At 47.1% G+C, this 26,171-nt stretch overlaps 1 protein-coding gene and 1 long non-coding RNA gene across 3 annotated transcripts; one reads left to right on the forward strand and one right to left on the reverse strand.

Annotated features, from left to right (window-relative positions):
- Positions 1–619: 619 nt before the first annotated feature.
- Positions 620–1,891, reverse strand: LOC142604854 (uncharacterized). The gene is made up of 2 exons (XR_012838699.1): positions 1,817–1,891; positions 620–1,390 (listed from the first exon to the last, which is right to left on the reverse strand). It is a non-coding gene; the product is annotated as an uncharacterized LOC142604854 (long non-coding RNA).
- Positions 1,892–2,566: 675 nt separating this feature from the next.
- On the forward strand, positions 2,567–25,509 carry KHDRBS1 (KH RNA binding domain containing, signal transduction associated 1). 2 transcript variants are annotated; one of them, XM_075774246.1, is made up of 11 exons: positions 2,567–3,001; positions 9,709–9,836; positions 10,427–10,543; positions 11,598–11,744; positions 13,737–13,873; positions 14,755–14,971; positions 15,922–15,989; positions 16,329–16,387; positions 18,735–21,028; positions 21,526–21,587; positions 22,972–25,509. In XM_075774246.1, exons 1-9 carry the CDS (start codon positions 2,677–2,679, stop codon positions 18,830–18,832), a joined length of 1,296 nt encoding a protein of 431 aa, XP_075630361.1. In that variant the 5' UTR covers positions 2,567–2,676; the 3' UTR covers positions 18,833–21,028; positions 21,526–21,587; positions 22,972–25,509. The 2 variants fall into 2 exon arrangements, with proteins under 2 accessions (XP_075630361.1, XP_075630362.1); XM_075774247.1 differs by having other exon boundaries at positions 18,735–18,929.
- Positions 25,510–26,171: the final 662 nt, after the last annotated feature.

The raw sequence follows: 26,171 nt of genomic DNA on the forward strand, positions 1-26,171 counted from the left end.
AGCACCGGCAAGAGCTGGAACAAGAGCTCCTCTGTTCCCCGCTCCCGTGGGAAGCCCTCCGCAGGGCCCCTCGCCCGAGCAGGCAGCAGCAGTGCCTCTGACGCACAGCCATTTGCATAACGCACAATGTCGAGTGCTCCGGGCTGCCGGGCCTCTTCCTCTTCTGCAGCAAAACAAAGGTATTTTCTCCAAAAAAACGATATACAGCCCCATCAGAAGCGATGGCATCCGCACCAGCCGTCGGCTGCTCCCAGAAAATATTCACGGGGGAACAAACGCCAGGAGGACAAAGCAGGGATGGCCCAAAACACACCCGTCTCCTATTTTCAGCTTGAGGAAAGCACATGGCTCCTCCGCCCTCAGCCTGGCGCTGTCTGGAAAGGGGCCGCGTCCATTTTAACACCCAGTGATTTTATTTCTGAGGCAGCCGGAGGCTCTGGCCAAGCTCAGGGCCGCACTGCTCGCTCTGTAGGCTGCGTAAGGTAATAACAAAGGAATGTTTCGGCCCCTTCGCAGCCTGAGCGGATTGGACGATATGAAGAAAGAAAGTAGAAGTGACTTAATTTACAGATGGTGAAGGGGCTGGTTAAGCAAAGCATCCAGGTTCACTCAGGAAGCCTGGGAAGTGCTGGAAACTGGTCCCAGATTTCCTGATTTCCAGTCCAGGGCCCCCATCAGGCAATATTCCTCTAAAAAATTGAAACATACTCTAAAGGAGCCACATGCATGTCTTTCTTTTTCCTTTTTTTTGCTGAAGTTCTTCAAGGAGTGGGTCCAAATCAAGCAGCTAAAGACAGCTGCCACCCACAGCTCCACGAGCACAGCAGAGGTTGTGGGAAGACGGGAGCTGTGCGTGCTCAGGGAGTATGGCTGAGGCAGCAGGTGGAAATCCCGCAGCAATGACAGCCCGTTACCAGGAGCAGCTCATCCTGGCTCTGGGAAGGTGCCATGGCATTTACAAGTGACGCAGCTGTGAGTAAGGATGAGACAGGGATGGCAGGCAGGGAAAGAGAATCTCAATGGAAAATATGCAAGAATGACATTGAAGATACACAACGGGGGTGAAGGAAAAAGAGACACTATGTGAATGAGGAGGGAACTGACGGAGGAGGAGCAGAGCAGGCACACGTATCAGGGACCCACGCAGCTCTGAAGCTGTCAATAGCGGGAGCTCCTTGTACAGGCAAGGTGTTTTGTGCAGCAGACCCGCACAGCCACTGAGCACTGAGTGATGGGTTTGCACAGGTTTGGGGCTCACTGGGAACGGCACCCTGGAGGCACGAGGGACAGGACAAGGGTCAGGCTGCATTACCCGGTGATGTCGGAGGCTGCGTCTGTCCATGAACATCAACTTCAGCTCTGCGCAGAAGGGGCTACTGCAGACAGCAGTCTGTTACAAGATATTGAGAGATCAAATAAGAATCTCATGCTTCTTTAACAGGCTGAAGTATATGTGTAATTCCACGGAGCTGTTGTCTTCCCACATTCTCATGCTATGACTGTCAAATTATTAATAAAAGGCCATGCTTGAGGCTAACTTAAGGAGCTGCAGTGCCCAACATGTATCCTTTATGCTAGTCAGCTAACTGCTGCCTCCACAAACCACAGTCACAGAAACCCCTGCACACAAATGGCCTTCACACATGCGATCATTCTGACTGAAAAAACATTCAGTGCCGCTTACCTGGGTTTCGAGACTCTGCAGACATGCCTTCCCCACCTAGCTTCACCCAGCACCTCTAACTGCAGCTCCTTAACTGATAACGGTAGCCTGTAAGATGCTTTTTCTTATCTCTAAAACACCACGTAACATCACCTGCCACACAGGAGTTAACTGTTCTCTCCAAAGCCCCGTACCACAGCATGGGACCAACGTGACGAGTACGCCAAGGGCTTGTCTCCCGCAGGGGCGCTGCCAGGGCCCTGCACCGCAGGGCAGAGCTGTGAGGGCAGGAGGAGGAAGGCTCAGCTCCCTGACCAGGCCACGGGTTTAGCCCTCGAGACCGGCTGCGCGGGCTGACCGTGCCTGCGGAGGCCCAGCGGAGCGGCCGTGCTGCCCACCCCCGCCCTCCCCGCAGCCCGGCCCCGCTCCGCGCTTCGCACCTCAGGGCCGCCGCGGCGAGGAACGGCGGAGAGCGCGTGCGCCAACAGCCGCCGGCTGCAGACGCGGGCAGCCTCTGCGCATGCGCAGCGGTGCGTCTTCGCCTACGTAGGCGCCGCGAGCCTCTCTCGGCAGCCTGTGACTGTCACGCCGGTAGATCTGCGCGTGCGCAGCCGAAGCCGAGCGGGTGGTGGCCCGGCTCTCCCACGTGTCCCTTCACCCCACACACACACCCCCCCACCGGCCCGGCACTGCGCATGCGCCCGAGGAGCGAGACTCGTTCTGCGCCCGCCGTTGGCAGAGTGCGCTTGCGCGTCCTGGGGGGGCGGGCCGTGAGGCGCGAGGCGGGGGGGTCGGCGCGTGGCGGCGCGCCGACGCAAGCGCAGAGGCACGTGGGGTGGTCGCGCGGGAGCCGGGGCGGGGGGGGGACGACACACACACTCACACTCACACGACAGGGGGCGGTCCTTCCGGCCCCTCACTTCCGGCCCTGGCGCCGCGGCGGACGGTGTGGCAGCGCCGCTCGGCCCGTTCCGCTCCGCTCCGCGCCCGCCCCGCCGCCGCCCGCCCCCTTCATGCAGCGCCGCGACGACCCCGCCGCCCGCCTGGGCAGGGGGCCGGGCCCCGGGGGCGCCCGACAAGGGGCACCCCCGCCTCGGCGGCCGCCCCGTGGTGGGGGGGGCCGCGGGGCCGCCACCGGGGCGCAGCCGCCGCCGCTCCTGCCGCCCAGCGCTACGGCCGCCGCCTCGGCCGCTCAGGCTCCCGCCGCCGCCCCTACCCCGCTGCTGCCCGGGGCCGCTGTCAAGATGGAGCCCGAGAACAAGTACCTGCCCGAGCTGATGGCCGAGAAGGACAGCCTCGACCCGTCCTTCACGCACGCCATGCAGCTGCTCACCGCAGGTACCGGGGGGGCAGGCGGGGCGGAGCGGGGCCGGGCAGGGACACCCCCGGCGCCCGGTGGGGCGGGCAGGGTCGGAGGTAGCTCCTCGTAAACGCCTTGTGCGGCGCAGGGCGGGAGGGAGCCCCCCCCCCCCCCCCCGTCGTCCCCCCCCCGTCCCCGGTGGCGGGCAGGTCCCGGCTGCCCCGGGGGAAGCGGCCGTTGGGCCGAGCCGTTCTGGCTCCTGTGCCCGGGGTGGGATGCGACCCCCGCGGTTTGGAGGATTAGGGGTTTCTCTTAATTGGTCTCTGTTTAGCCCCGTGCTTGATCCAAGGCCTGGGCCGGATAAAACGCAGACCCAGAACTTTCTTTTTTCCACCACGGTGTAGGGTCATAGCGGCCCGTTTCATCCCCGGGGAGAGGGGACCGAAGCGAACGGTAAAAACTGGGGTTTTCCGTGTAGCGTCTGCTCGAGTCCCTGTGAGGCATGGTTTGTGACCTCTTTGATTTTCCACTCTGGTAATAATAAATCTGTGTTAGGGCTTGTTTCATGCTTCTGATGAACCTAAATAGGGAATGGAAATGGCAGTCTTTGTTCTGTGCCCAGACTGGCCTTCTCCTTCCCCATCACCACTTGGCCAATCGCCTGGCGGCTCTGATTTCTCCATATCTCCACAGAGCAGCTGCTGCACCCGCCGTCGGTGCCTCTCTCGAGGAGATTCAGCTGCCTCGAGACGCTGTACGTAGTCGGCTTAAAAATTGGAACGAGTTAAAATATTTCCTACCACTTACCGCTTTACGTGCGTGTAGTGGAGAGCCGGGAGGTACCCGGTGCGAGGATATACCCAGATTTAATCTGCAGATGAGCAGAGTGCTTAGCAGTCTGGTACTTACTCTCCTTTTAAATTTTTTTTTTTTTTAAGGTCTTTAAAACGTGTAGTATTGCCATAGTTGGCGCAGTGCTAGAGATTTTATTAGCTCCTCCTTTAATGTAGGAAATAATTCTTAGAAATTGCCGTCTCCCATTGTGCAAGTAACTGAGGTATATCGTCATGGGTAACTTGGCATCACTTGATCTAAATAAATTAGTTTTATAATCCGATTTGCTGTCAATTTAATGTTTTTCATTAATAAAACCCTTCAGCCAGCTGATGCTCGACAGCTCGGTGATAATGCCTTCCAGTGAAATGAAACCTAAGGAGTTTGCTAATTCCCGCACAAAGAACAGCGTTCTCAGCCCACTTGGTAAAGCTTCGTTCGCTGAGGGGTGTGACAAGGATTTATGAGGGTTTTTTCATTAATTTAAAAATTGCTTATAGTAGACCGCAACGTTGTGAGACTTAAAATTGATCATTGGAAGAGCTCCAGATGCTTCCTGCCTGCTTTGGATATTTTGAAAATTGCTGTCCTTTGGGAGCATTCACTAGCGGTCCAAATTAGGACGATCTGAACAGGAAGCTCATGAGAAAGAATCTGAAATAAAACAGTGGTTTAAGGTGACTAAGTCTCTTTGTACGGGTGACCCCAAACTGATCTGGATTGCTCAGAATTTCTCTGCTGCTGTGGCACCCTTCGGGGATGTCATGTTGGAGAAGCTGCTGTAAAGCTTACTATGGAATTTAGGTTTGGGCCAAAGGTTGTAAAGCACAACTTAAGCAAAATGACTTCCAGACAAAGAAATGACGGATTATTGAATGTCAGCAGTATTCCTATTCCAGCCTTTTTTCAAGAGTGGAAGTCGCTTGTCCTGCCTGCCTCTGGGAGGAAACCCTGCAGGAGTTCTGCATTGAAATTAAGACTTCTTCTTTAAAACAATATGTAAAAGTAGTCTGAAGTAGTTCTGTGGTTCTAAAGCTGCTTAGTGTTTCTAGAGAAAATTAGCATTATTTAGGGCAAGATGAAGGGCAACACAGTGAATGTAATCCTGATTCTTGAACAACGTGCTGTGTGATGAAATGGCAGTAAAGTGGCAAGATTTTGGGGTTCTGTTGCCCAGCACCCTGAAAAGAAACTGAAAACTGGGATTTCTTGCACCTCGGAATATGATCCAGGTTTCCTCACTCCTGTGATTCGGGGTCTGTCCAAACTTCCTCTTCCATAGGAACAAGAAAACCCCTTTTCCTCGCTTTGATTTACGCCCTCCATCTGCTGCGGGGAGAGCAGGAGGAGATGCCGATGTTTTGGAAGGCACAGTCCTCTCTGCTTGCATGCACCGATGGTTAGCTGGGCGTAGGGGGGTTTTTTTCAAATTCTTGTGGTAATCTTAGGCATTTTTATTTTATGGAGAAACTCCAATGAAAAGAGCTGGTCATCTCTGAGCTTCCTGTGCTGCAAACAGATATGTGAGTGATGTCATTCCACTAGTGAGTCTCTATATAATTAGCATCTAGTTGGTCCTCCTGATAAACGCAGCCCTTCACACCCCAGAGGTGTGGAGCGGTGAGGAGGGATGGAGATGGGTGGGTTCAGAGCAGGGGGTGTAGGGTAGCAGAGCAGGAGCTGCGGAGGGAGGGAGCGTCGAGCAATTGGAGTTAGAGCAACGCGTTGCAAAGCGGGGAGCAGCTCGAGGTGTTGGAGGAATCCTCGACGGAATGCCCTGCTGACCGTGCTGGTTCTCGTGCTGGATTCGTTTAGTCGGTGTGTGTTCCTAGGAAGGGAAGGAGGGCTTTATGCAAAGTCAGATGGATGGGCAGTGGCCTTGCTGGAGTGACTTGCCAAGGAACCAAATGGTGGGATTAGAGATAGACTCGGGTCACGGGGGTGACGAGAAGCTGGATGTAACCCAGAGCAGTGCGCTGTCCTGACGCTTGCTTAGTGTGGAGTTAAGGCTGTCCCAAAATGGAGATTATCGTCTCCGTTTCTGTGTTTCCGAGCGTACGCCTCACCCCCAAAGGAGCTGTAACTGCCCAGATGTCGCAGAGTGTGATATGCCAATACCGCTTCACCCTTGCATTTTTAAGTGTACGTATTGCTAAGCCATGCCAAGGTTATTGGATGCCGATGCTAGCCTGCCTGTCACTGCTGTGACTCTGCCTCCTCCCACTTCTCTCCTAGGAGCCTCTACTACCTGTGCCATTGCTCACAGCTCACCTCCAGCCTTTCTCCTCCCCGCCTCACGCTTGAGCAGCGTTTCTTTTCTTCCCCGTGCCCCTTCCCTTCTCAGCAGAGCCGTCTGCGTACGAATCCCAGCATACAGGCTGGAGGGTGGGGGGGGTGTTTCGGGAGGGAAACGGTGGGGTTAGGCTTGCCAAATTCTGCAGCTTCCACTATTGGCAGGGTCCATCCAGGAGCAGCTCCCTGCCTCCTCTCCTGTGAAATCAAACCAGCTGGGGAGCAGTAGCGTAGGAGAGAGGGAGCTCTGCTTTCTTCCGGAGGCTCCCATCCCCAAACTCTTTTGGGGTTTTTGGGGGTTTATTTTTGGGGGTTTTTTTGGGCATGGGGTCAGTATTATCATACTGTTAAGATAATACTCTCGTTATTACGGATAACCAGAATGTGTCTCTGCACAAGGTGCTGCAGGACAATGTTTAATATGCTTTTTTTTTTTTTGTTAAGGAAGAGCTTGGGCTTAGGTCAGGAGTAGCACTGTGGCTGCTTAGCCTCCTCCTTGTGAAGCAGCGGTGTTACCAACCCCCTTTACCTACCCCTTAGGATTTCTTCTGAGACAATGCAATCACTGCCCCACATGAAGTCCTGGAAACCACTGCCACACATGCCGCCAGACTGCTGACATTCCCCGTGGCAAGAAGGTAACCTTCTGCTGCACCTCTGACACGGCTTTAAAAAATCAGCACTGAAATGAGGCATGCTTAATCCCTCAAGGTATACGTACGCTTCTCCTTCGTATCAGTAAGTGGTCTGACAAACTGCTACCACTCGTCAGTTCATTCAGTACTGCTTCGTGTTGCGTAGCTAATATGCCAGAATGCATACAGATAATGCTGGAATCCGGAGCAGTAGGACGCAGCACAAGTGGCGTGTTTTTTTTAGTCTTCCTTCACACCTATCTCCGGACTCGGAGTCTATTCTGAAGGTGTGAAGGGGACTGCTAGGTCACCCGCCCTGACCTGAATTGCAAAAGTTGCAGGGTTTTTTTTTGCTTCTCATGTGTTTTGGATTTCATTTGAAGACTTGGTGATGGTGGATCCAATGCTTTTTTTTTTTTTTTTTTTTTTTTTGCAAATGGTTAATTATTTGTTGCCCTCACAGATGGATTCCCAGGTGTCGTTGCTACTGTTGCAGGAGGCAGAATGGATTTTGCTGCGTGGTTGATGTGAACTGTGGTTCACTGGTTTGCAGAGCCTTAAGTCTGATTGCGTTGTGTTTTGACAAAGTAGGAGATGCCTCTGGGTACTTTAATTTACATCAAGAAAGTTGTAGGCTGCTGCTATTCTTGATGTGTGCATAGAAAGCACTTTCTATTAATATGCAGAATGCATTTTCAGAAGGTTGCTGGTTTTGGAGAACCAAAATATTTGAGAAGTAATTGCATTGTATTATAGGGTCTAAAGCTATGCCTAACCAGGGATAAGGCCAGCAGTGCAATCTTTAGTTTACAAATCTTGATTCTCTGTTCTGTTCTTATAGCTTTTTTTTTTTTTTTTACAAAGTTACTTAAAACTAACCAAGGGAGCCAGCTCTTTTGCTGACTTTATAAATTTGACTGTGCTTGAACTTCTGGGTTTTTTACTTTTACATAGTGTCTTCAGAAAATAATTTCTTTTTAAAGCAAAAAAAATCAAGCTATCTTTTTCAAAGCAATTAGATCCGGTAGGTTTTTTTAAACTAAGGAGCCATGGTAACACTTTTGTAAGGGAGCCAAGGTGCTGTTGCAAGTCGAAATACAAAATTCAGGCTTTTTTTCATAATTACGCAATGCAATCTCCGAGTTGTATATTTAGATCTCTAAACTAAAAACCAGTTTATGTTACTGTGTCCATAACTGAAAAGTTAAAATATTGATCACATTTTCTTAAAGTTAGTGTCGGTTTTTTTTGGTTGCACATCTAGTTGCTTGACTTCCTTGTGATCTGCACCATTTGAACGATGCTAGTCGTGCTGGGGGAATAACCCATTATTCCTATTTCTGCTTGGATGATACGAGAATGTTACTAGGTGGAGAACATGCCAAGTATCTGATACACCCATCTTCCAAAACTGTAAACATGAACGTTTAGCCTAAAGCATGTAGTTTCTGACATGGACAGAAATCACAGGAAATACAAGATACTGCAGCTGCCCTTTTTAAATTCTGGTAATGACTAAGCAGTCTTCAGTTTCAGTTTTGTCTTGCAGCTTTAATGCAGTTATGTGTATAATCTTGTGAAAGTGTCTCTCTTTCCCCTGAGATGTGAGAAGTTGTATTTAGAGCACTTTCAACTCCGAAGAGATATTTATAGTTCTTGGCTTTGCTGATGAAATGACACAATTTAACTTTCATGGAAGGATCATGCTCCTCCCCTGATAAGCATCTGTAAATAATAATTTGTGATGGCTATGCATGGTGTGGCCAATTATTTTTTTAGTTGGACCAAAGAGTGCATAATATTTCATTAGTAATTTGGGATCGGTAGTAATGGATTGGCCTCAAATTTGGGGGAACTTGTCATCTAGTTGTTGGCCATCTCTGGAAAAGCCAGTCAGCTACGGGCTACGTTCTTTTGAAAATTGTTGTGTGTTACTCTTGTACAAGGGAAAGCACATTAAGAACCTGGGCTAAAAATGCTGGCTTTGAAGATGATCTTTGGTCTTCATTTGGGTCGTCTTTTGTGAGGTGGCTGTCTCCTGCCATCTCTCAGCAAAAGTTTAATTTCTAGCCAGATTTGCGAAGGTGTTTGTGTACCAGTTCCTAATTGGCCTCCCTTAACAACCTACTTCCAGAAGGTTATTTGGACTTTGTTCCAGATCCCCCTCAGGCTGCAGCATGCCTTCAGTCAGGCAACCTCAGTGTTTTTCCAAGACACTATAATTCACAATATACAATTAAAAATCAGAATCGTCTTTTGAGAGACAAAAATTTGTAGTTGCATCGCTTGAATCAAGTTAAAGGGCTTCTGACACTCACTGTTACGGCTATATGCCTGAGGCTTACAGCTTAAAAACCAAGTTATGAATTGCTTGTGTAATAAAAGTGCATTCACATAATGAAATGAAGCTTGTAAGAATTTCATAAGCCAGACCACGCTCTGGCGTGTCACTCATTTGGGCTTCTGTTTATTAGGAATGTTTTCAACTTAACTGAAATTCGTAGTGTCAGTATGCATTGTCACCGCTAATTAAATTACAGATTTAAATAGCAAGTGGATTCAGTTAGTGTAGTTGGGACTGGTTTCTTTGTAGGTTTAGGAGTCAACCTGTGGGTACTGCACTCGTGGTGGAGGCGTGAGTTTGGGGACTGAGAGAGGAGAGCACAGCAGAAGTGATACGCAAAACTGTACTTGCGGTTTCCAACTCTTACCTGTTTAAGTTATTTGTAGGACATTCTTTGCTGTTCTTTCTTATTTTTGTTCATTATCCTGTTTTTGACCTTTTGGAATCCCTAGATGTGAAGGGAGGAAGAGGGGAGCTGGGCTAGCACTAAAGAGGTGGCCTGTCTATCCAGATTCCATTAATACAATTATAAGCGTTGATATATTCACAGAGAATGAGGGTGGTATGACCTGTCATAATTCCAACTCTAAAATGATGCTTGTTTGAGGAATATAAGCAGCCCTATTTTTATCTTGTTTAGAAATTGAAAAAATTCAGAAGGGTGAAACAACAAAGAAGGATGAGGAAGAGAACTACCTGGATTTATTTTCCCACAAGAATATGAAACTGAAAGAACGAGTTCTGATACCTGTCAAACAGTACCCCAAGGTGAGGGCCAGAAAATAGCTTACTGAATCTCTGTGATTTACTTATTTTCTATGGATTTTATGGCTGACTTTTAGAGATAGTAGCTGTCAAAGTGTCACCAGGAGTTATGCCAGTGTTCCACTATTGCTACGGAATTTTTCCTATGCAAGCTTGCAGGATCTTATTTCTAATATATTACATTTCTAGAATGTCTTGGGATAAAGCTAAATGGTGATGCATAGCTGCGATCTTTTATTACTAGAATGGACACTTTTGTATGTAGAGCTTTGTGTTTTACAGTTAAGAACTCATTTAAATCTTAAGACTTGCTGCCTGTAAAACTACTGGAGAGTAGATGTTAGAATTAAACGCTTTACGTGAGTTAATTTAGCTTGATTTTCTGGTGGAGCATTTTTTTCATGAAAAGAATGTTCTGGAACTTAACTTCTGTGCTTTTTTTTGGTCTGTACTTTTTGGTAAGGTGAAGAGAAAATGGAGCGGCTAAAGTTTCTAATTTTTTTGTTAGCCAGCATAACATTAAGAAAAGCTTTTGTTAAGGCTACTGAGCTCTGGAGCTAATTTTTTCTTTTTCTTTTTTTCTTCATTTACAGTTCAACTTTGTTGGAAAGATTTTGGGACCTCAAGGCAACACCATCAAAAGACTTCAGGAAGAAACTGGTGCTAAGATATCCGTGCTGGGGAAGGGTTCAATGCGAGATAAAGCAAAGGTAAGGGGATCACCTCTGAAAACATACATATATATTAATGTCTTTCATGTTGCTGTGAGAAGTAGTGGTTCTCAAAGCGTTTTATAAAAGATTAATCCATTAAAATCCAAAAGCAAAGGCAATAGGAAGTCACCCTTCCTAAATTGTTCTGTGCCTGTTGGGAGCAAGCTTGATTGGAGCAGAAGTGTGATGCATGTTTTCTTTATGAGTGTGACTTAGAGACCAGTCATCCGTTGATATCCTGTACCCTTGGATGCAGAGATCATTTCTGTGAAAGGTGAAGTTCAAAGTTTGTAAAATGAGAATTAATTCCAGCTGCTCCGTAAAAAGTAATTCGATAAAGGAATATGTTTCCCCTCCAGGGGGAAAAAATAATAAAATCCTTTTTCCAGCTGTTCCCTCTGAAATCCTTAAATTCTCATGGTTCACTGAAGATGTTGGAGCAGTGTGTTCCTGGTAATCTTTAGTGAATCACAAAGTGCCAGGAGGTTTTTTTGAGCAGAAAAAAATGAAAATATTTTTTTTCTTCCTGCTTATTCCCAGAACAGAACTAACAGTCATCAGAGCTGTAACTTAATTCAGCTTTTTACTTTAGCATCATGAAAAGCTTTTACACTTCTAGCTTATTTGTAGCTTCTCAAAGCCATCTGAATAACACCGGTATCTAAGAGCAGAGTTAAAGAGGAAGCTTGTTTGAGGCATTAAACTTCACTAGATGGTAAAGAGCACCTTGGGCAGAAGGGTAGTGTAGAAGAGGAAGAACACTGCTTGCATATGCTTAATCTTCTGGAAAAAAAAAGGTGGCAAAAAAAAAGTAGCAAAAATATAGTCACCTGAAAAAGCAGCTATAAAAAGGTGGAAGGTGTAGATTGCATGTGGCTTTTATAAAGGTGTATGGCCGTGTGCACAGCACATTACCGTGATCTGTGTCCAGGCATGGCCAAAATGCTTTTACAGACATTTCCTTGGGTTAAGGGTTAGAAAACAGGTGAAAGAAAAATAGTTTCTCTGCATCCTACTTAGTTTTAGAAATCTCTAATCTGCTTTGTTGCAGGAGGAAGAGCTGCGTAAAGGGGGAGATCCTAAATATGCTCATCTAAATATGGATTTGCATGTCTTCATTGAAGTTTTTGGACCCCCTTGTGAAGCATATGCGCTGATGGCTCATGCCATGGAGGAAGTCAAGAAGTTCCTTGTTCCAGTATGTATACGGATGTTTTTTTCTTGCTGAAGGATGTAGATGGGTTGTGAATCTGGCTGTAAGGTTGGGTAAGATTTGCACATGCTACAGGAACAGTGTAGTTGAGGAAGCCTGGAGTATTAAGGGTGCATATGGCAGCTGAAGATGACCTCATTAATCTCGCCTGAAGGCATGCATTATTCCCCTAACCATAATTAGAAAGACATACACTTACAGGGCAATGGTATAGAGCACTTGGAGTAGATATTTCTCTCCCAGTACTAGCTATGGACACTGGGCTGGGTGGGTAGCTTCTCTAGCTCCATGTGTCAGTTTTAGCAGGAGAGTAACTTTAGCCATGCCAAGCCAAGAGACTTCTTGGATGGGTTCCTCTGCCTTGGAACCGTAGCTTAGAACTCCCGTAGAAAACTTCATTGCTCAGATCAGAAACTGTAGTTGCTCTGCTCTAAAGGGTGCTGTGAGGATGAGAAGGGTGACTGCCCCGGCAGCTCGGTGGTAGTATTCAGTCCTGTAGCTAGTTTCTGAGACACATCTGTTAAATCAATGTTTCTGCTGCTTTAAATGCACATGATATGAAGGAATCTCTTTGCTAATCAGGCATCTGTGGAGATGACACTTGCTGTCTGTTTGGGGATGTCTCTAACTGGTGAACCTTGTGAGACCTTTATGGTCAGCTTCACATCTGTTTTGTGTCCATATGTAACACCACAAGGCTGGAGTTTTGCCTCCGTGAACTGCAGAACTTGGAGGAGTCTTTTGCATGTTATTAAACTAATAGTGTTGCTTGCTAAATTAAGGGGGGGGGGGGGGCGGGGAACAACAAAAAAAAACCCCAAACCCCAAATTGGAAAGATGCACGCAGTGCTCCTTGCTTCTGGCTAGCTCAGCCTGTAGTTCAGAGACCTGGCAGGTAGAGAGCTGAATGCACCCTGGCACCAAGCTCTGCAGCTGAACCTGAAGAGCTCAGAACCCAAGAGCGATGGGTAGTAGGAAAGTATGGAAAAGCGTATGGGTACCGTGTGATTTCTGGGAGTCTGACAGAGAGAAGAGGAGAGATTGTGATGTGAAGTGTCTTTGAAGGAAAGAGGTCATCTTCAAGGAGCCCCTAGGATGTACAAAACCTCAGTTTGCTAAAGAACGCGTGCAGCCTTGCAATTCAAAGTGTCTTATCTATCGCTGCCTTTAAACAATGTGTTAAACTTGTGAAAATTGACAGAGGAGTCACTATGGAAGCCAGCAGTGCTGCGAAGACACATCTGGTGGGAGACTCCTTGCTTTGTGGTGTTGCCATGACATCGTGAAGATCCTTGGTGCGAGGCCCAGGCTGCCTGCGTGTTGAGGGGAGGGGTGGGATACGATGACTTCTGCAGGGTCACCAGAGATCCACACTAATTCCTGAAGCTGCATCCCCTGAGGGGATAAAAACGCACAGAACCAGAAACATACTGTGGTCCTAATGATTTGAAAAGACAGCCTGCATTTGCAAATGGGTGTTTGCTCATCATCAGGCTGCGTCCTGTCCTGTTCCCTCAGTGTCTCAGGAACGCAGCAGTAGGTTGTTACCTTATGCGGGCTCATTGCCAGCCTCTTGCCTTTGAACAGGTGCTGTAAAGTGCTTGAGGTGAGAGATGTCTTGTCTGACTTCACCTCTGAACTCTCAACATTTGCAAATAAATCTTGCCGGTGTCCCCGGGATGCCAAACGTCATCAGATGCCTCCAGAACCCCTGCGAGCGAGGTCTCCTTCCCAGAGACCAGCTGTAGTGCTCACTGCAGCTCCTGGACGTGCAGGTTGTGTGCCCTTCCTGGCTGGTTTGGAGAAAGCTGGCAGCTGTGCACTGCTGCCTGCTGAGCAAATCCCAGTAAAACTAGCCAGCAGATTTTAATCCAGGACCATCAGGTTATTTTTATTCCAGTGTGGTAGCCCGTGATATCCTGGAGCACAGACTGGCTAGTTAGCTGTTCTTTGGAGTTGACTCTTTCCCCTCTTTAGGATATGATGGATGATATCTGTCAGGAGCAATTCTTGGAGCTCTCCTATCTGAACGGTGTACCAGAGCCAACTCGTGGCCGAGGAGTCCCTGTGCGGGGAAGGGGAGCAGCTCCACCACCGCCTCCGCCTGTTCCAAGGTATCTATCCCAAAAGCACAGACCTGGAAATGCCGTGTTCTGCCCAGAGCTGTCCTGCCACATGAGGTTAAGCTACTTGTTCTCACACATCAGCTGTTGACCTTGACCTCGGCTTTTGGCCAAGGCTTTCCAGCCTTGTGTTGCAATGCTTTCAGCAAGCAGGCATCCAATGTTCTGTATGTTTTGAGATGTAATCTAGCGCAGTGGATGTCTTCTGTATTATTTTCGATGTCTGAAATCAGTAGCTTCATAAAGTAACCTCTCAAAAATTGGCCTACGAAATCACGTGTAGATAGATGTGTCATGTTTGCTGTAGCCTTCAGCAGAGTAAGCATTTTCAGTTTAAACTGACCTTCCTGTGAAAGTTATAGGATGGCATTATTCTGTCATTGCTGTCAAGGGATTGGGATAAATTGGTGATAAAACTCTGGTACTATAGTTCTTGCTTTACTGTCTGTTTTGTGGGGGAAAGTCTTTGCTTCTGAGTGTTTAGCCCAGAAGTGTCCCTGCTCATCTCATCATTGATCTTTACAGTCCTGGAGGCCTGGCAGGCATTACAGGTTAGTGATAGAGAGTTGTTTAAAATGAACTCTGAGAAACTACTTGGCCGAAGTTGTGTATCAGATTTATTTCTTTGTCTGTACAACATCTAATGCAGTAAAGTTCTCATCCCAGAAGAGGTTTTTGTAAATCTTGCAATGCAGCAATATTAACAATTCTTGTGCTTTCATTCTTGGTAAAGAATTCATGGCTTAGTTAACGGTGACTGTATTTATGTATCAAGCTATTGCATTTTAAAGAAGTGTATGCGCTGCCCTCGGTATTCAGCACACGAGCACTACAGCAGTAGCTGTTCCCAACCGTTTTTATCTCCTTTCCAGGGGGCGTGGTGTTGGTCCTCCCCCCCCTCCTCCTCCTCGGGGGGCCCTTGTGCGAGGAGCCCCAGTGCGGGGTGCCATTGCCCGGGGAGCTGCTGTAGCCCGCGGAGTCCCTCCTCCCCCAGCAGTACGGGGTGCTCCTGCACCCAGAGCACGTGCCGCCGGCATTCAGAGAATACCGCTTCCTCCTCCTCCTGCACCAGAAACCTATGAGGAATATGTAAGAAACTCTTATGTTTGTTTTATTCCAGCTAGCTGATCGTGTATTAAATATTCAGGATTATTGAAATAAGAGCTAACAACAGCAAGGTTGCACGGGAGAAGTGGCCACCCGTCACAAGTACGGTGCTGGGTGACCTGCTCTGCTTTAGTCCTCGCAGGAGGGCACTACTCCTGTCCTAAAGCAGAGTAAGGGATGGTTTTTATAAAACTGAAATGTGCCCCCAAGGTTGACGTTCACCATAACTGTCAGTGCACGGTAGAAAAACTACATCACAGAGATTGATGTTGTTCACATCACACTCTCTTTCTGCAAGAGAATTCTTTAAGCAGGGAACACCAAAGGTTTCTTACTGCCCCTAAAAGCCTTAAAATAAGTACATGAATGAACATGATGATGCTTCAAGGCATATAACTAAGCACCCACCTCCTGTCAGGCTTATCTTAGCATCTTTGCTCTTGGTATTCTAAGGGGAAAACAAGATGACTTGTTTAGTGCACAGCAGCATTTTGGGGAACCATCACAAATATTGATATTTCTAAATTCTGTTTTTCCTCGCAGTAAAACTTAGTTTTTCCACTGAAACCAATCCTAAGTTAATAGGTTGGGGTTTATCTACCCGTAAATCTGTGTTTTAGATAACACAGTTACAGGCTTTCTGGCACACGGATTTGTACTGCAGACAAAGTGCAGCCTTGGACCTGTAAATGACTTTCAGATGCATTGTAAATACTCCTGTGGTTCGTTCCTCCCAAGCCACCGGACACAGGCAGATCTCAGCTACCTACATCTGCCTACATCTTACCTTGAGCCCCTTCCCGGTGGCAGGCGAGGATTCACAGGCTCCTCTGAAAGCTGCCGCAGCCTGAGTTCAGTTTAGCCCTTGCTCTTGGTCAGGCATGAACCTTTAGTCCTTCCATTAATACTGTTTATGTCATCATCCATTTCAGGGCTATGATGATGCATATGCAGACCAGAGCTATGAGGGGTATGAAGGCTACTACAGCCAGGGCCAAGGGTAAGTTTGCTTGTCTCCTATCTGCTACTAAGAAAATTATGCATGATCTTTTCCTTTTCTTTTTTTCTTTCTTTCTTTCTTTCTTTAAGGGAATGGAAACACTCATTTCTGAGTTCGAGCTGTAGGGAAAGTGCCCTATTCTGCTGGAATCCAGGAGTGCCTGGGAAATAACTTTTGGGAGTGTCCCATTGTCCTTGACAATTCTGTAAAGCAGTGATGAGCCACACCACAACCATGAGCGATATTGGGCATCTTTGCTTTTCAAGTGTTTGTGCAAGTTGTGTCAGTTTAAGAATACAATTTCAGCACTGTATGTAACCAACATAATTACTCTTCCAGGGACACAGAATACTATGATTATGGACACGGGGAGGCACAGGAAACCTATGAAGCTTATGGTATGTCTGGGAATACTGTCCTCTTGACAGGGAAGGGGCTGCACACAGTTGGGACTTGCCTGCAGCGGTTGCACATAGTTGGGAATTGCTTGTGGTTGACCAACTGTCTTCCAGTGCCACTCCACGCTGTGAGCAAAAACGTACCGAGGAGAACCTCAAGTAGTTTTCGTGGTAGAATATTTGTACCCTACAGATTATCCAGGTCTGAACAACCGAAGGTATTTTGTGGTTTTTAGATTCTTATCTAGCTTGATTGTCTGAAAGGTGATGCTTTTAAAATTCCATTTTTTTTAAGCTATGGAAATATCTTCATTTCCTTGTAGCTTTAGAATATTTTAAGAGCTCTGGATTTCCACCCACAGCACTACTTTTGCTGCAGTCTGGTTTTCACGGATTATATTTTGTTGAGCTGGATGAGTGCATGGTTCCATCTGCTTCCTTATCCTCAAAAACCCACTAGCTTATACTGACTCTGCGCTATACATTTGCTTGAAAAATGGATTTAAATGTCATATTAAGGCCTCCCTTTGACTAGATGGAACAATTTTGGTTAAAATGAGTTGCAAGCAGCCTATTAAGTTTAGCTAATTTGAATTGTGTAAAAATTGTGTAACTTGGGCTAGACCAAGGGCTGTGGGAGACCAATTTAACCACAACTGTAAATCACCAGCTGTTGAAAACAATAGGCCTTATATCTGATGCTGGCAATAAAGGATTGGGTGACTGCATGTTGTTGTTTTTTTAAGCTAGTTCATATATCCAATTTTCCTCTCTACAAACTGAACTATAAACAGCTACGAAAGCTATACAGCAAGCTGCTCAATGGCATGGAAATACGCTGTATTGAAATCACTGCCTTTAGCAGAGCATCAGTCACCTGAAGGCCTGAATGAATGTGGGTGGTGGCATAATGACCAGCTGGAGGGGCTTTCTGGGATCCTCAGGAGCTGGGAATCCCCTGTGCTGTGTCACGCCGGTGTTAGGGAAGCGGAGTTGTTGATACCACGACTGTCTGCTGCACCAACCTCAGGTTGTTCCCTGCTCTGGGCTTAAGTTGCGAGCAGTTCAAATTCAGGTGCCTATAACCAGGGATGCTTTTCCAGTCCGAGATGCATTTGAATAGACAGCTGCTGTCAGTAACGCTGGCTATCTTTCCTGCCTTCAATGGCTCGTGTTAGTCACGCGGCACAAAGAGGCTTTTGTGCCTCCTACTTGGTAGGAGAGCGGTGGTGTTGTCTGGGATATGAAGGCCAAAATGCTCATTGTATGCTTGGCATGAAGTTGCCACAGCTAATCTGTTTATCCACAGTAATTTCCTTTGGTCTCTGCTTTCATGAAAACAGAATTAGAGAAATAAATTGTTGAGCCAGGCTGGAGACAGTTTTGAGAAAATGGGGACGTGCTCCGTGGTGGTAGGAACAGGCTGGGCTGTCTTCCGGGCTTCGGACACTTGCTTTCATAAACTGGTGACCCTGGAGAGAATGGCAGGCATGCAAGTGTGAATGTTGCAAGCACAAGCCACAGCGAGAGCTGAGCTTGGATATTTGGGGCTTGAGCTAGCTCAGGGACGATGGGGATGCGGACTTCACTTGCTTTGGTGGCAGTTGTACACAGCAGAAGGGTCTGGGCTGTCCTGTCGAGTGCTTTGTCCCATCAGCGGTTACCGCTGGTACAGCGCTACGTCTGCTCCGAAGAGATGAGCAGATGCTGCACGAGCTGCAGCTGTAAATTTTCCTGTATTCACGGAGGCGCAGGATCAGCAAGTCGCGCTCAGAAACACACCGGTGTCTGGGAGTTCGGTTGGGCGTGCTGCTGTCCTAGAGCAGTGTAGGGACTTGATTATTTTGGCACAGTTATCCAGGAGCTGCCTTGCCTGGCGTCTAGGAAGGAGAGAAGCGGTACCTGTAGCAGACCCCGGGGTTATAGATGCTGCTGGCCGCCAGCTGAGGGGCCGTGACTGCTGCGACCTTGGCTGCGGCTGGCTGCCAGAGCTGCCCTGTGAATTGGCTTTGGCTCTGCTGAAATTAATTACTCCTAAAAGGCACCGGGTTTGTCCAAGTCAGCGCTTGGCCGGGCTGTCGGCGCTGCAAGGCTTCCCGGTGATCCCGCGCAAGTGGTTCCCCCCCCCCCCCCCCCCCCCGTAATGTTGGAAGATGTGCTGCAAACGAGAGGTTTTGGTGGACCGCGGGGCGTTTTTGCAGACCGTTTTTGGGGTGAAACTGCTGTGAAGATGTCCCGTGCCTCCACGCCGACTCCGGAGGGAAGTCCGGCCGGCACCGCCGCTCCCTCCGTGCCCCTCGGCTCGCGGCACTCCGCCATCCCTGACGTATCCCTCTCTTTTCCGCAGGGCAAGATGACTGGAACGGCACCAGACCCTCCCTGAAGGCCCCACCGGCCAGGCCAGTGAAGGGGGCCTACAGAGAGCACCCATACGGACGTTATTAAAAAACAAACATGAGGGAAAAATATCAGTTATGAGCAAACAGTTGTTACTGATTCTTGTATCTCCCGGGATTCCCGTTGCTTTACCCACACCAGACAAGTAATTGTCTAACTGTTTTTCTTCGTGGCCCTTTTTCTCCCACTCCATCCTCACCCTGCATTCTGGCTTCTGTACGTAGTATTTTAAAATGAGTTAAATAGATTTAGAGGACCGACTTTAATTTTTTTTTTTTAAGTGTGTAGATGGCTTTTCTTTCTTTGTTGTTTAGATAAACACAACTGTACCTTTTTTAATAAAAAAAAAAGTTGAGTTAAAATGTTAGTTTCAAAAGTGACATGCTTTGCGTAGCAGTTATGAAATTAAGGTTTTGTTAACCTTTTAAGTTTGGTTTTAAGGAACCCATAAAAGTTGTAGTTGCAGAATCCCAAAGTAGGCTACATTTCAAAATTCAGGGCTGTTTTTAAGAATTAAAATCATAATGTAACGGTAGTAGCTGCCACCGTTTAAAAGTAACCTCAGACGTCAAACTTTCCTTAAAAGCAGATTGCTGATGAATCTCAAGTTTAAATTTTAATACGAAGGATCCTCAAACAAATTAAATAGCATTTTTTAAAGGTAATTGACTTAAAAGAAAAAGGAAAAAAAAATTAGGTTTGTAAAATTGACTTTTCTTATGTGGGTTTTGAAATCTAGCCCCGAACATGCGGTGTTGAGAGATGCTTGGGAAGCAGATTTTCCAGTGTAAAGGGGTTCTTAGTTTGGTTCTATATGAAGAACTTTTAAGGGAAAAACAAATGAAAGCGTGGCTTTAATTGCCCAGTGTTTGATATTAGAAAACAGAGTATTAAGTGAGTAGGTCTGAACTCTGTAAAATTACAGTCTTCTCATTTTTATAGTGCTTGGGGCAGATAATACAGTGCAAGTTTAAAGCTGACAAAATTGTCAATATTAGCAATCCCGTCGACTTGTTCAAGTGTATCTCAACACTAGCTTTTGCATAAAAAGGGACACTGCAGCTGAAAAAAAAATGAGGAAAAATTTCACTTTGTACATAGGATAAGGTCCTAATTGGATTTGTACACTGTCCTCCCACTCTGTTCTTGAAGATTAAATGCTACATGTGTAAGTCTGCCTAAATAGGTAGCTAAAACTTGTCAAAATGTCTGCCGCAGTTTGTCAATAAAGTTTAGTCCTTTTTTAATCAAAGTAAATGTGATGAATTGTCATTTTTTTGTTGAGCAATAAAATAGCTATTATTTTTTTCAAATAAATTTAAATTAATGCTAAAGCTAATTGTCTTTTTAAAACGTGGAGACATTCTAAAAATGGTGGTTTTTTTGTAATTCTCACAAAAAGTTTATCAAGCTCATTGATTGAGCTTAATTTAAAAAAAAAAAAAAAAAAGAAAAAAAAGACAAATTGTTTTTCACCCCCTGGAAGTTGTTGAAAGCAGTTTGATGTTGGACTGTGGCAGAAATCTGACTTCTGTCTGCTGGAAAGTGTTTATGGTTCTTTGCTGAATTAACAAGTCAGATTTCAGGTGGGATCACCGAATACTCCAGACTGCAGACTCCAGATCGAGTCTGAAATGGCTGGTTTAAACCTAACGTGACAAAATGAATGCTGAGAAATTCCAAGGCTTAGCTGCCACCAGGAGGAGGAGGAAGCTTGCTTTCTGCTTTACGTAAACACCCCCAGCCCCTAAGATGATGCCCTTCCTACTTTATGGTAGCCTTTACTTGGAAAGCCACTTAAAAATGGTTCTCTGTTTGAGAAGGGTGCTGCAGTTGCTCCTCAGAGCCTTCTGAGAGGGTGTGTATGTATACATGTAATATAATAGTTTAAAGTAAACTGCTGCTTAGAGAGACATGAAAAATGGTTTGTATTTCCCATCTGCAAAATGAATCTGGCATTCTAGGGGGAGAGAATTAAACTGCTCGGGGGTGAAAAATAGAGCTTTAGGAAGCAAACTGCTTGTAGCAGTGCATGATTGAGGGGAATACTTTAAAACAAAAAGTTGTATTTGTAGATTGTTATTAAAGTGTAAATAACTGAATTTTCAACAATGGTTTGGAGTCAGCTTTCAGGGCATAATGTCTTGCTTGATGAAAAGATCACCCTATACCCCCCTTTTAAAGGAAAATTATCGCAGGAGAATCAGGATGTGTAAAGCTAACATGCATCGCAAAACCCAAAAGGTAACCTAAATGTCTGATTTTAATAGCACATTTCTCTTTTACATAAACTGTGACGGCAACTTGCATAAACTTTATTGAAACAATTCTTCAGATGTTAATTTTAATGTAAAAAATTTGCAAAAAATGTTTAAAATAAACATTTAAAAAAACCCACATGCTTCTGCATAAATTAGCGATAACTTTAATAATGTGCCCTTTGAAAATGCACTGTAATGTAATGTGGGCAAAAAGGAATCGGCGAGCTTAAATATCAAAAGATGTAAAATGACAACGGATATAGATAGTCCTGCTACTGCCAAAACAAAAATTCTGCTCAGTTATTTAAAAATGTAAAATGATGGCCCTTTTTAGACCCCCGTATTGATATTTACTGCGAAATGTTCAAAGCTCAGCTTAAGTTGCATGTTTTCCTTCCTGTGTAATTGCATGCAGGGAATCTTTTTTTCTTTTGATTTGTGCTTACATTAAGGAGACTCACAAATCTCTTCAATTTGCAGGAGTCAAGAGTACATCGCTATGAATCACTTGGGTGAAGATGAGCAGGGGCAACACGAAGTGGGTAAGTTTGTTTATTTTTGCAACCCGTTGCAAGCTGCTAACATGTTCTGTGTGGGAGGTGGGGGGCGGCACCATCTGAGCTGCTAAATTAAAGCCATTCTTTATATACCCACAAATAAATTACTCTTGCGAAAGGCCGGTTCTATGACTGACGCTCTCGCAGAGGTCATGGTGTGGAGGAGGCTTCAGTATGTACCTGCGTAGAGCTCTCCCACCGAGATGCCGTGGAGAAGGAGGGTTTAAGTGGATAGGAGGAGAGGGAAACGTGGTAAGGAGAGCTGTATCTTGGAGCTGGTTCCCGGCTGAGATGCTGGCCTTCACGAGAGCGCTCTTAGCAACAGGGTAGCACTGCCGCCGTCGTTACCCCGTGCTCTAGAAACAGAGCAGCCCAAGGACCGGCTCCGCATGAGTGTGTAATGCATTAAAATGACAGACTGCAGGTTTTGGACCGGATGCTGCCTAGCTAGACCTTGCAGTTCTACCCCTTCCACACCCTGTCCGTGGGCTCCGAAATGGGATCTGCCTGTCAGGGGGGTTTATGGCTTTTTGTCTGATGTCACTGCCAGAGATGGCTCGGCCAGTGGTCCAGCCGGCCGGGCTGGGACGCGTTTAGCTCTCACAGCCCTGCCTCGTGTCAGCCAGGGAACACCCTGAGCTCTCGGGAGGGGTGGTGGACCCCCAGCACCCTTGGGTGCCGGTGCCGGTCAGCACCCACGGTGGCAGGGCTCCCTCTGGCGGCTGCTCTGGCCCCGCTGACTTGCTTGATCTCCAATAAATACCTTAAAAAAAAAAAAAAAAAAAAAAAAAGGCATGCAAGTGTTTGCAAACCGAGCGGTACCTTGGGTTGGGGAGATTATCACGCATCAGTGGAGTGACCTCCTTACACAGCAAGGACACATCTCCCCCCAGGCCCGAAGGCAGCAGCCGTAAGCGTTTTCCTTTGGGGACAGCTAATCACTTTCTCTCAAAGCTCGAGATCACTGAAAGTCTGAGCTCCATAAATAAAAGAACAAAGAAATAAACCCTTGGAACGCTGAAGAAGTCTAATGGCTTCAAAAGACAACTGCGAAAAGCCCAGGGCGTAGGACATAGAAGGACATAAGTCTTATTTTATATGGAATTGTAAAGCTACCAAGCGAGCTTCTCTTATCTTAGGAGTATTAGGAACAAGAAAGCGGTAATATGTGGAAATGCTGCAACAGAGTGAGATTACCCTCAATTCTTTGACTTTAACTTGAAAATTGGATCGGTAGTTTTCTGCTAGGGGGAAATCATAATGCGTCTGGATGTGTGGCCTGTTTATCGAATGCATCTTCGTTTACAATGTAATTGGAACATCAGTTTATATGGTGTTGTACCAATCTTTCCCATTTCTTTCTTAATAGGCACAGCTTTTATATCAAGTGGAAAAGATTTGATAGAGATCATCTATTATGATGCCGTTTTTTACCAGTAGAAGTGGATCTTGTGACACTGCCTTTGGAGTAACACGGCTTGCTTGTGCATTGCATTTGTTGCATGTTTATGTGAAAGATTTTAATGTTACGGAGGAATGTAAATCTTAATATATTGAAAATAACTGTATATGCCAAAAGTATTTTGAAAACATGCCCTGCATCAGCCATCTTCCTCCCTCTCATAGCATTATTACATTCAGATTTTAGCCTAGAGTCTAATTTGAGATCCCAAAATAGCCATCAGCATCGGATGTGTCTCTCAAGGATGCTCTAATTAGCCAGACGTTCCGGGGGTGATACAGGACTCGCTGAAATTTGTGAGCGGTAGAGATTCCTTTGAGTACTGAAGTCTGAGTCACCTACATAACCTTCCCTTTCCTACTGACACGTAGCCACTGGAGTTAGTATTCTGCTGGCTGTGAGCTAACGAGCACCAGCAATCTTTCATCTCATGATCTCCCCGAAGGACTAATCCACATCTCATTATTTGTAGGATTTTGATAAAGCCCATAAACGAGATAAAGGCCCCCATTGTGCTTGGTGCTGTACAGCGTGATGTGCAGCAGCAGTCACATCTCCTCTGTGGAAGTGTTTCCCACCCATATTGTTCTTTCCAAGAGAAGCTTGGCTCTAGAAACATCCCCTTGCTGCGGAGCGCTCCGTGCCTCGGCAGTCCCGTCTTCTCTGGCCCTTGCTCTGGGCGGTCCCAGGCTCTTCAGCTTCTTCTCCGGCCCTTCGGTGTAAATACTCAGGCTGGTCTTGCTTGGAGCTGGTACAAACCTGGGCTTTGCACCTCTTGGGTGAGGTTTCAGCGTGCGTAGCGGTTCATAGCCAGTATCTTGGACAGGAGCAGGGGTGTGAAACTGAGCTCGCAGGAAAAACGCTGCAGCTGGTATTGCAGAGATGTCCCCGGCAGCTTTTCCTGGAAGGAGGCTGTCGTACCCTGCTCGTTCCTTACCCCTGGTTTCAAGTTGCTGTTTGGATTATTAAATAAAGCAAATGGCTACAAGCTTTATTTTATAACTTACCTACGGTATTTTTATGTTTAACTTAAAACGCTGTGCTTTTAGTAAAGCCATTACCTTGATATGGCCCTCTGTAAAATTCCATATTTGGTAAGTTGGGTTTAAGAGCACAGCTGGATTCCCCGTTCGGCTGTTAAAGCAGATGATTCTTTTTGTACAGAATGAGTTTTTAAATTTGTATGAGAGCATCTGTCACGAACAGAGCCAAGAAAAACAATTTAGATGTGCACATCTTCCCTTCCTCACCCCATGCCGCTGCTCTCCTAAAGAACATTTGGGCAGAGGGCGATTCCTGCAGCCTCTGGTAGACCCAGAGGAGAAGGAACCAGCTGTGAGCTGTCTGCTGGGAGCGGCAGAGGAGAACAGGCGATGCTGCTCACATGGCTCTTCTCTCGGCTGCGAGGAACGAGTACATATGGTGCTTTTGGGGAGGAAGACAGGGCTTAGGGAAATTCTTCTTTAATTGATAAACCTATAACATCTTGGATGAGACGTTGGACACATGCCCCATTTGTAAGCTTTGAGGGGGAGGAATTTCTGCAGGCTAGTCAGGGCCCGTGGGAGCTCCCATCTTGAATGTAGATATTATTCCTCTTTTTTTTCTACTCGGGAAGCTCGGTTCCTGTGAGCACAGAGCAGAAACCTTTGCTGTTACTGCTCAGTTGAGCCTTCCGTTGCTACCGTATGTTTTAATACAAATGTTCGTTTCCACGCTCCTTTTGCAAAGCGGGATGAATCTCCAACGAACCGATTTCACATCTGATAAAGGAACCCAGTTAAGATGCTGTTCGCTTTGCTGCAGCTGGGAAACAGGAACCTGCCAGCTCCCGGTGAGTGTCGGAGAACACCGGAGCTTCCCTTGGCTGCCGCAAAAGCTGGAGAGCAGCAGCTCTGCGTTGGAGTTCTGAAACATAAAGTCTTTTCTAACGAAGCTGTTAGTTTTACCGCTGGCTTTAGAACGAAATACGACCGAAGGCTGGTCCGTGGTGTTGCAGATGCAAACCTGGTTTTAACCTGTTGCCTTTGTAGTTGTTCCGGGAAGATTCTGTTAAAACCTCAAGTGTCTGGATATTCCTGTTTTTTTGATGGCTCTGCACAATGTAGGTTTCAAAACCAGTAAGAAATGAAAGATTGGCCCTGTGAAAGTTCATTAATTTTAGAGATGACTTTGCCTCCAGCCCAGGCAGGGGTGGTGCTCAGGATTGTGTAATGCTCCGTCTGTACTGAAGCATCGAACGCCCACAAGTTAAGGAAATCAATGAAAATACTGCAAGGGGCTGGTAAAGATGGTGAAAACTGGTCAAGGTGAATCACAGCATTCAAATAACTTGTATAGGAAACTGGCAGGCTCCTGCGTGGCTGGTGTTTGGTGAGAGGTGTTCAACAGATGTTGAAAATGATTAGTCATTCCCTATAATAAAGGCCTAACGATTATTTTTAATTTTTTTTTAATTTTTTGGTTTTTTTTTTTCGTTTTCAAAGGCGTGAGGTTTTTCTCTTGTTTCTCTTCCTGCTGCTGTTGCCTTCCTGCGGGAGTTGGGGGGTGCCTGTGCCCCGAGGGGGTGCTGGGCGCTGAGCTGGGTGCTGAGCTGGGCGCTGGGCGCTGGGTGCTGGGCGCTGGGTGCTGGGCGCTGGGTGCTGGGCGCTGGGTGCTGGGCGCTGGGCTGGGTGCTGAGCTGGGCGCTGGGCTGGGCGCTGGGTGCTGGGCGCTGGGTGCTGGGCGCTGGGTGCTGGGCGCTGGGCTGGGTGCTGAGCTGGGTGCTGGGCGCTGGGCGCTGAGCTGGGTGCTGGGCGCTGGGCGCTGAGCTGGGTGCTGGGCTGGGTGCTGGGTGCTGGGCTGGGTGCTGGGTGCTGAGCTGGGTGCTGGGTGCTGAGCTGGGTGCTGGGCGCTGGGCTGGGTGCTGAGCTGGGCGCTGGGTGCTGAGCTGGGTGCTGGGCGCTGAGCTGGGCGCTGGGTGCTGAGCTGGGTGCTGAGCTGGGTGCTGGGTGCTGAGCTGGGTGCTGGGCTGGGTGCTGGGCTGAGCTGGGTGCTGAGCTGGGCGCTGGGTGCTGAGCTGGGTGCTGGGCGCTGGGCTGGGCGCTGGGTGCCCGAACGACGCCCGA

The sequence above is a fragment of the Balearica regulorum genome, chromosome 22, assembly GCF_011004875.1.
Source record: "Balearica regulorum gibbericeps isolate bBalReg1 chromosome 22, bBalReg1.pri, whole genome shotgun sequence".
Lineage (NCBI taxonomy): Eukaryota > Metazoa > Chordata > Aves > Gruiformes > Gruidae > Balearica > Balearica regulorum.

Coding starts and splice junctions, on each gene's coding strand:
- KHDRBS1 (XM_075774246.1), top strand. CDS start 2,677: ATGCAGCGCCGCGACGACCCCGCCGCCCGCCTGGGCAGGGGGCCGGGC. Junction 10,544..11,597: donor CAATGCGAGATAAAGCAAAG/GTAAGGGGATCA, acceptor GCTTTGTTGCAG/GAGGAAGAGCTGCGTAAAGG. Junction 13,874..14,754: donor CCGCCTCCGCCTGTTCCAAG/GTATCTATCCCA, acceptor TCTCCTTTCCAG/GGGGCGTGGTGTTGGTCCTC.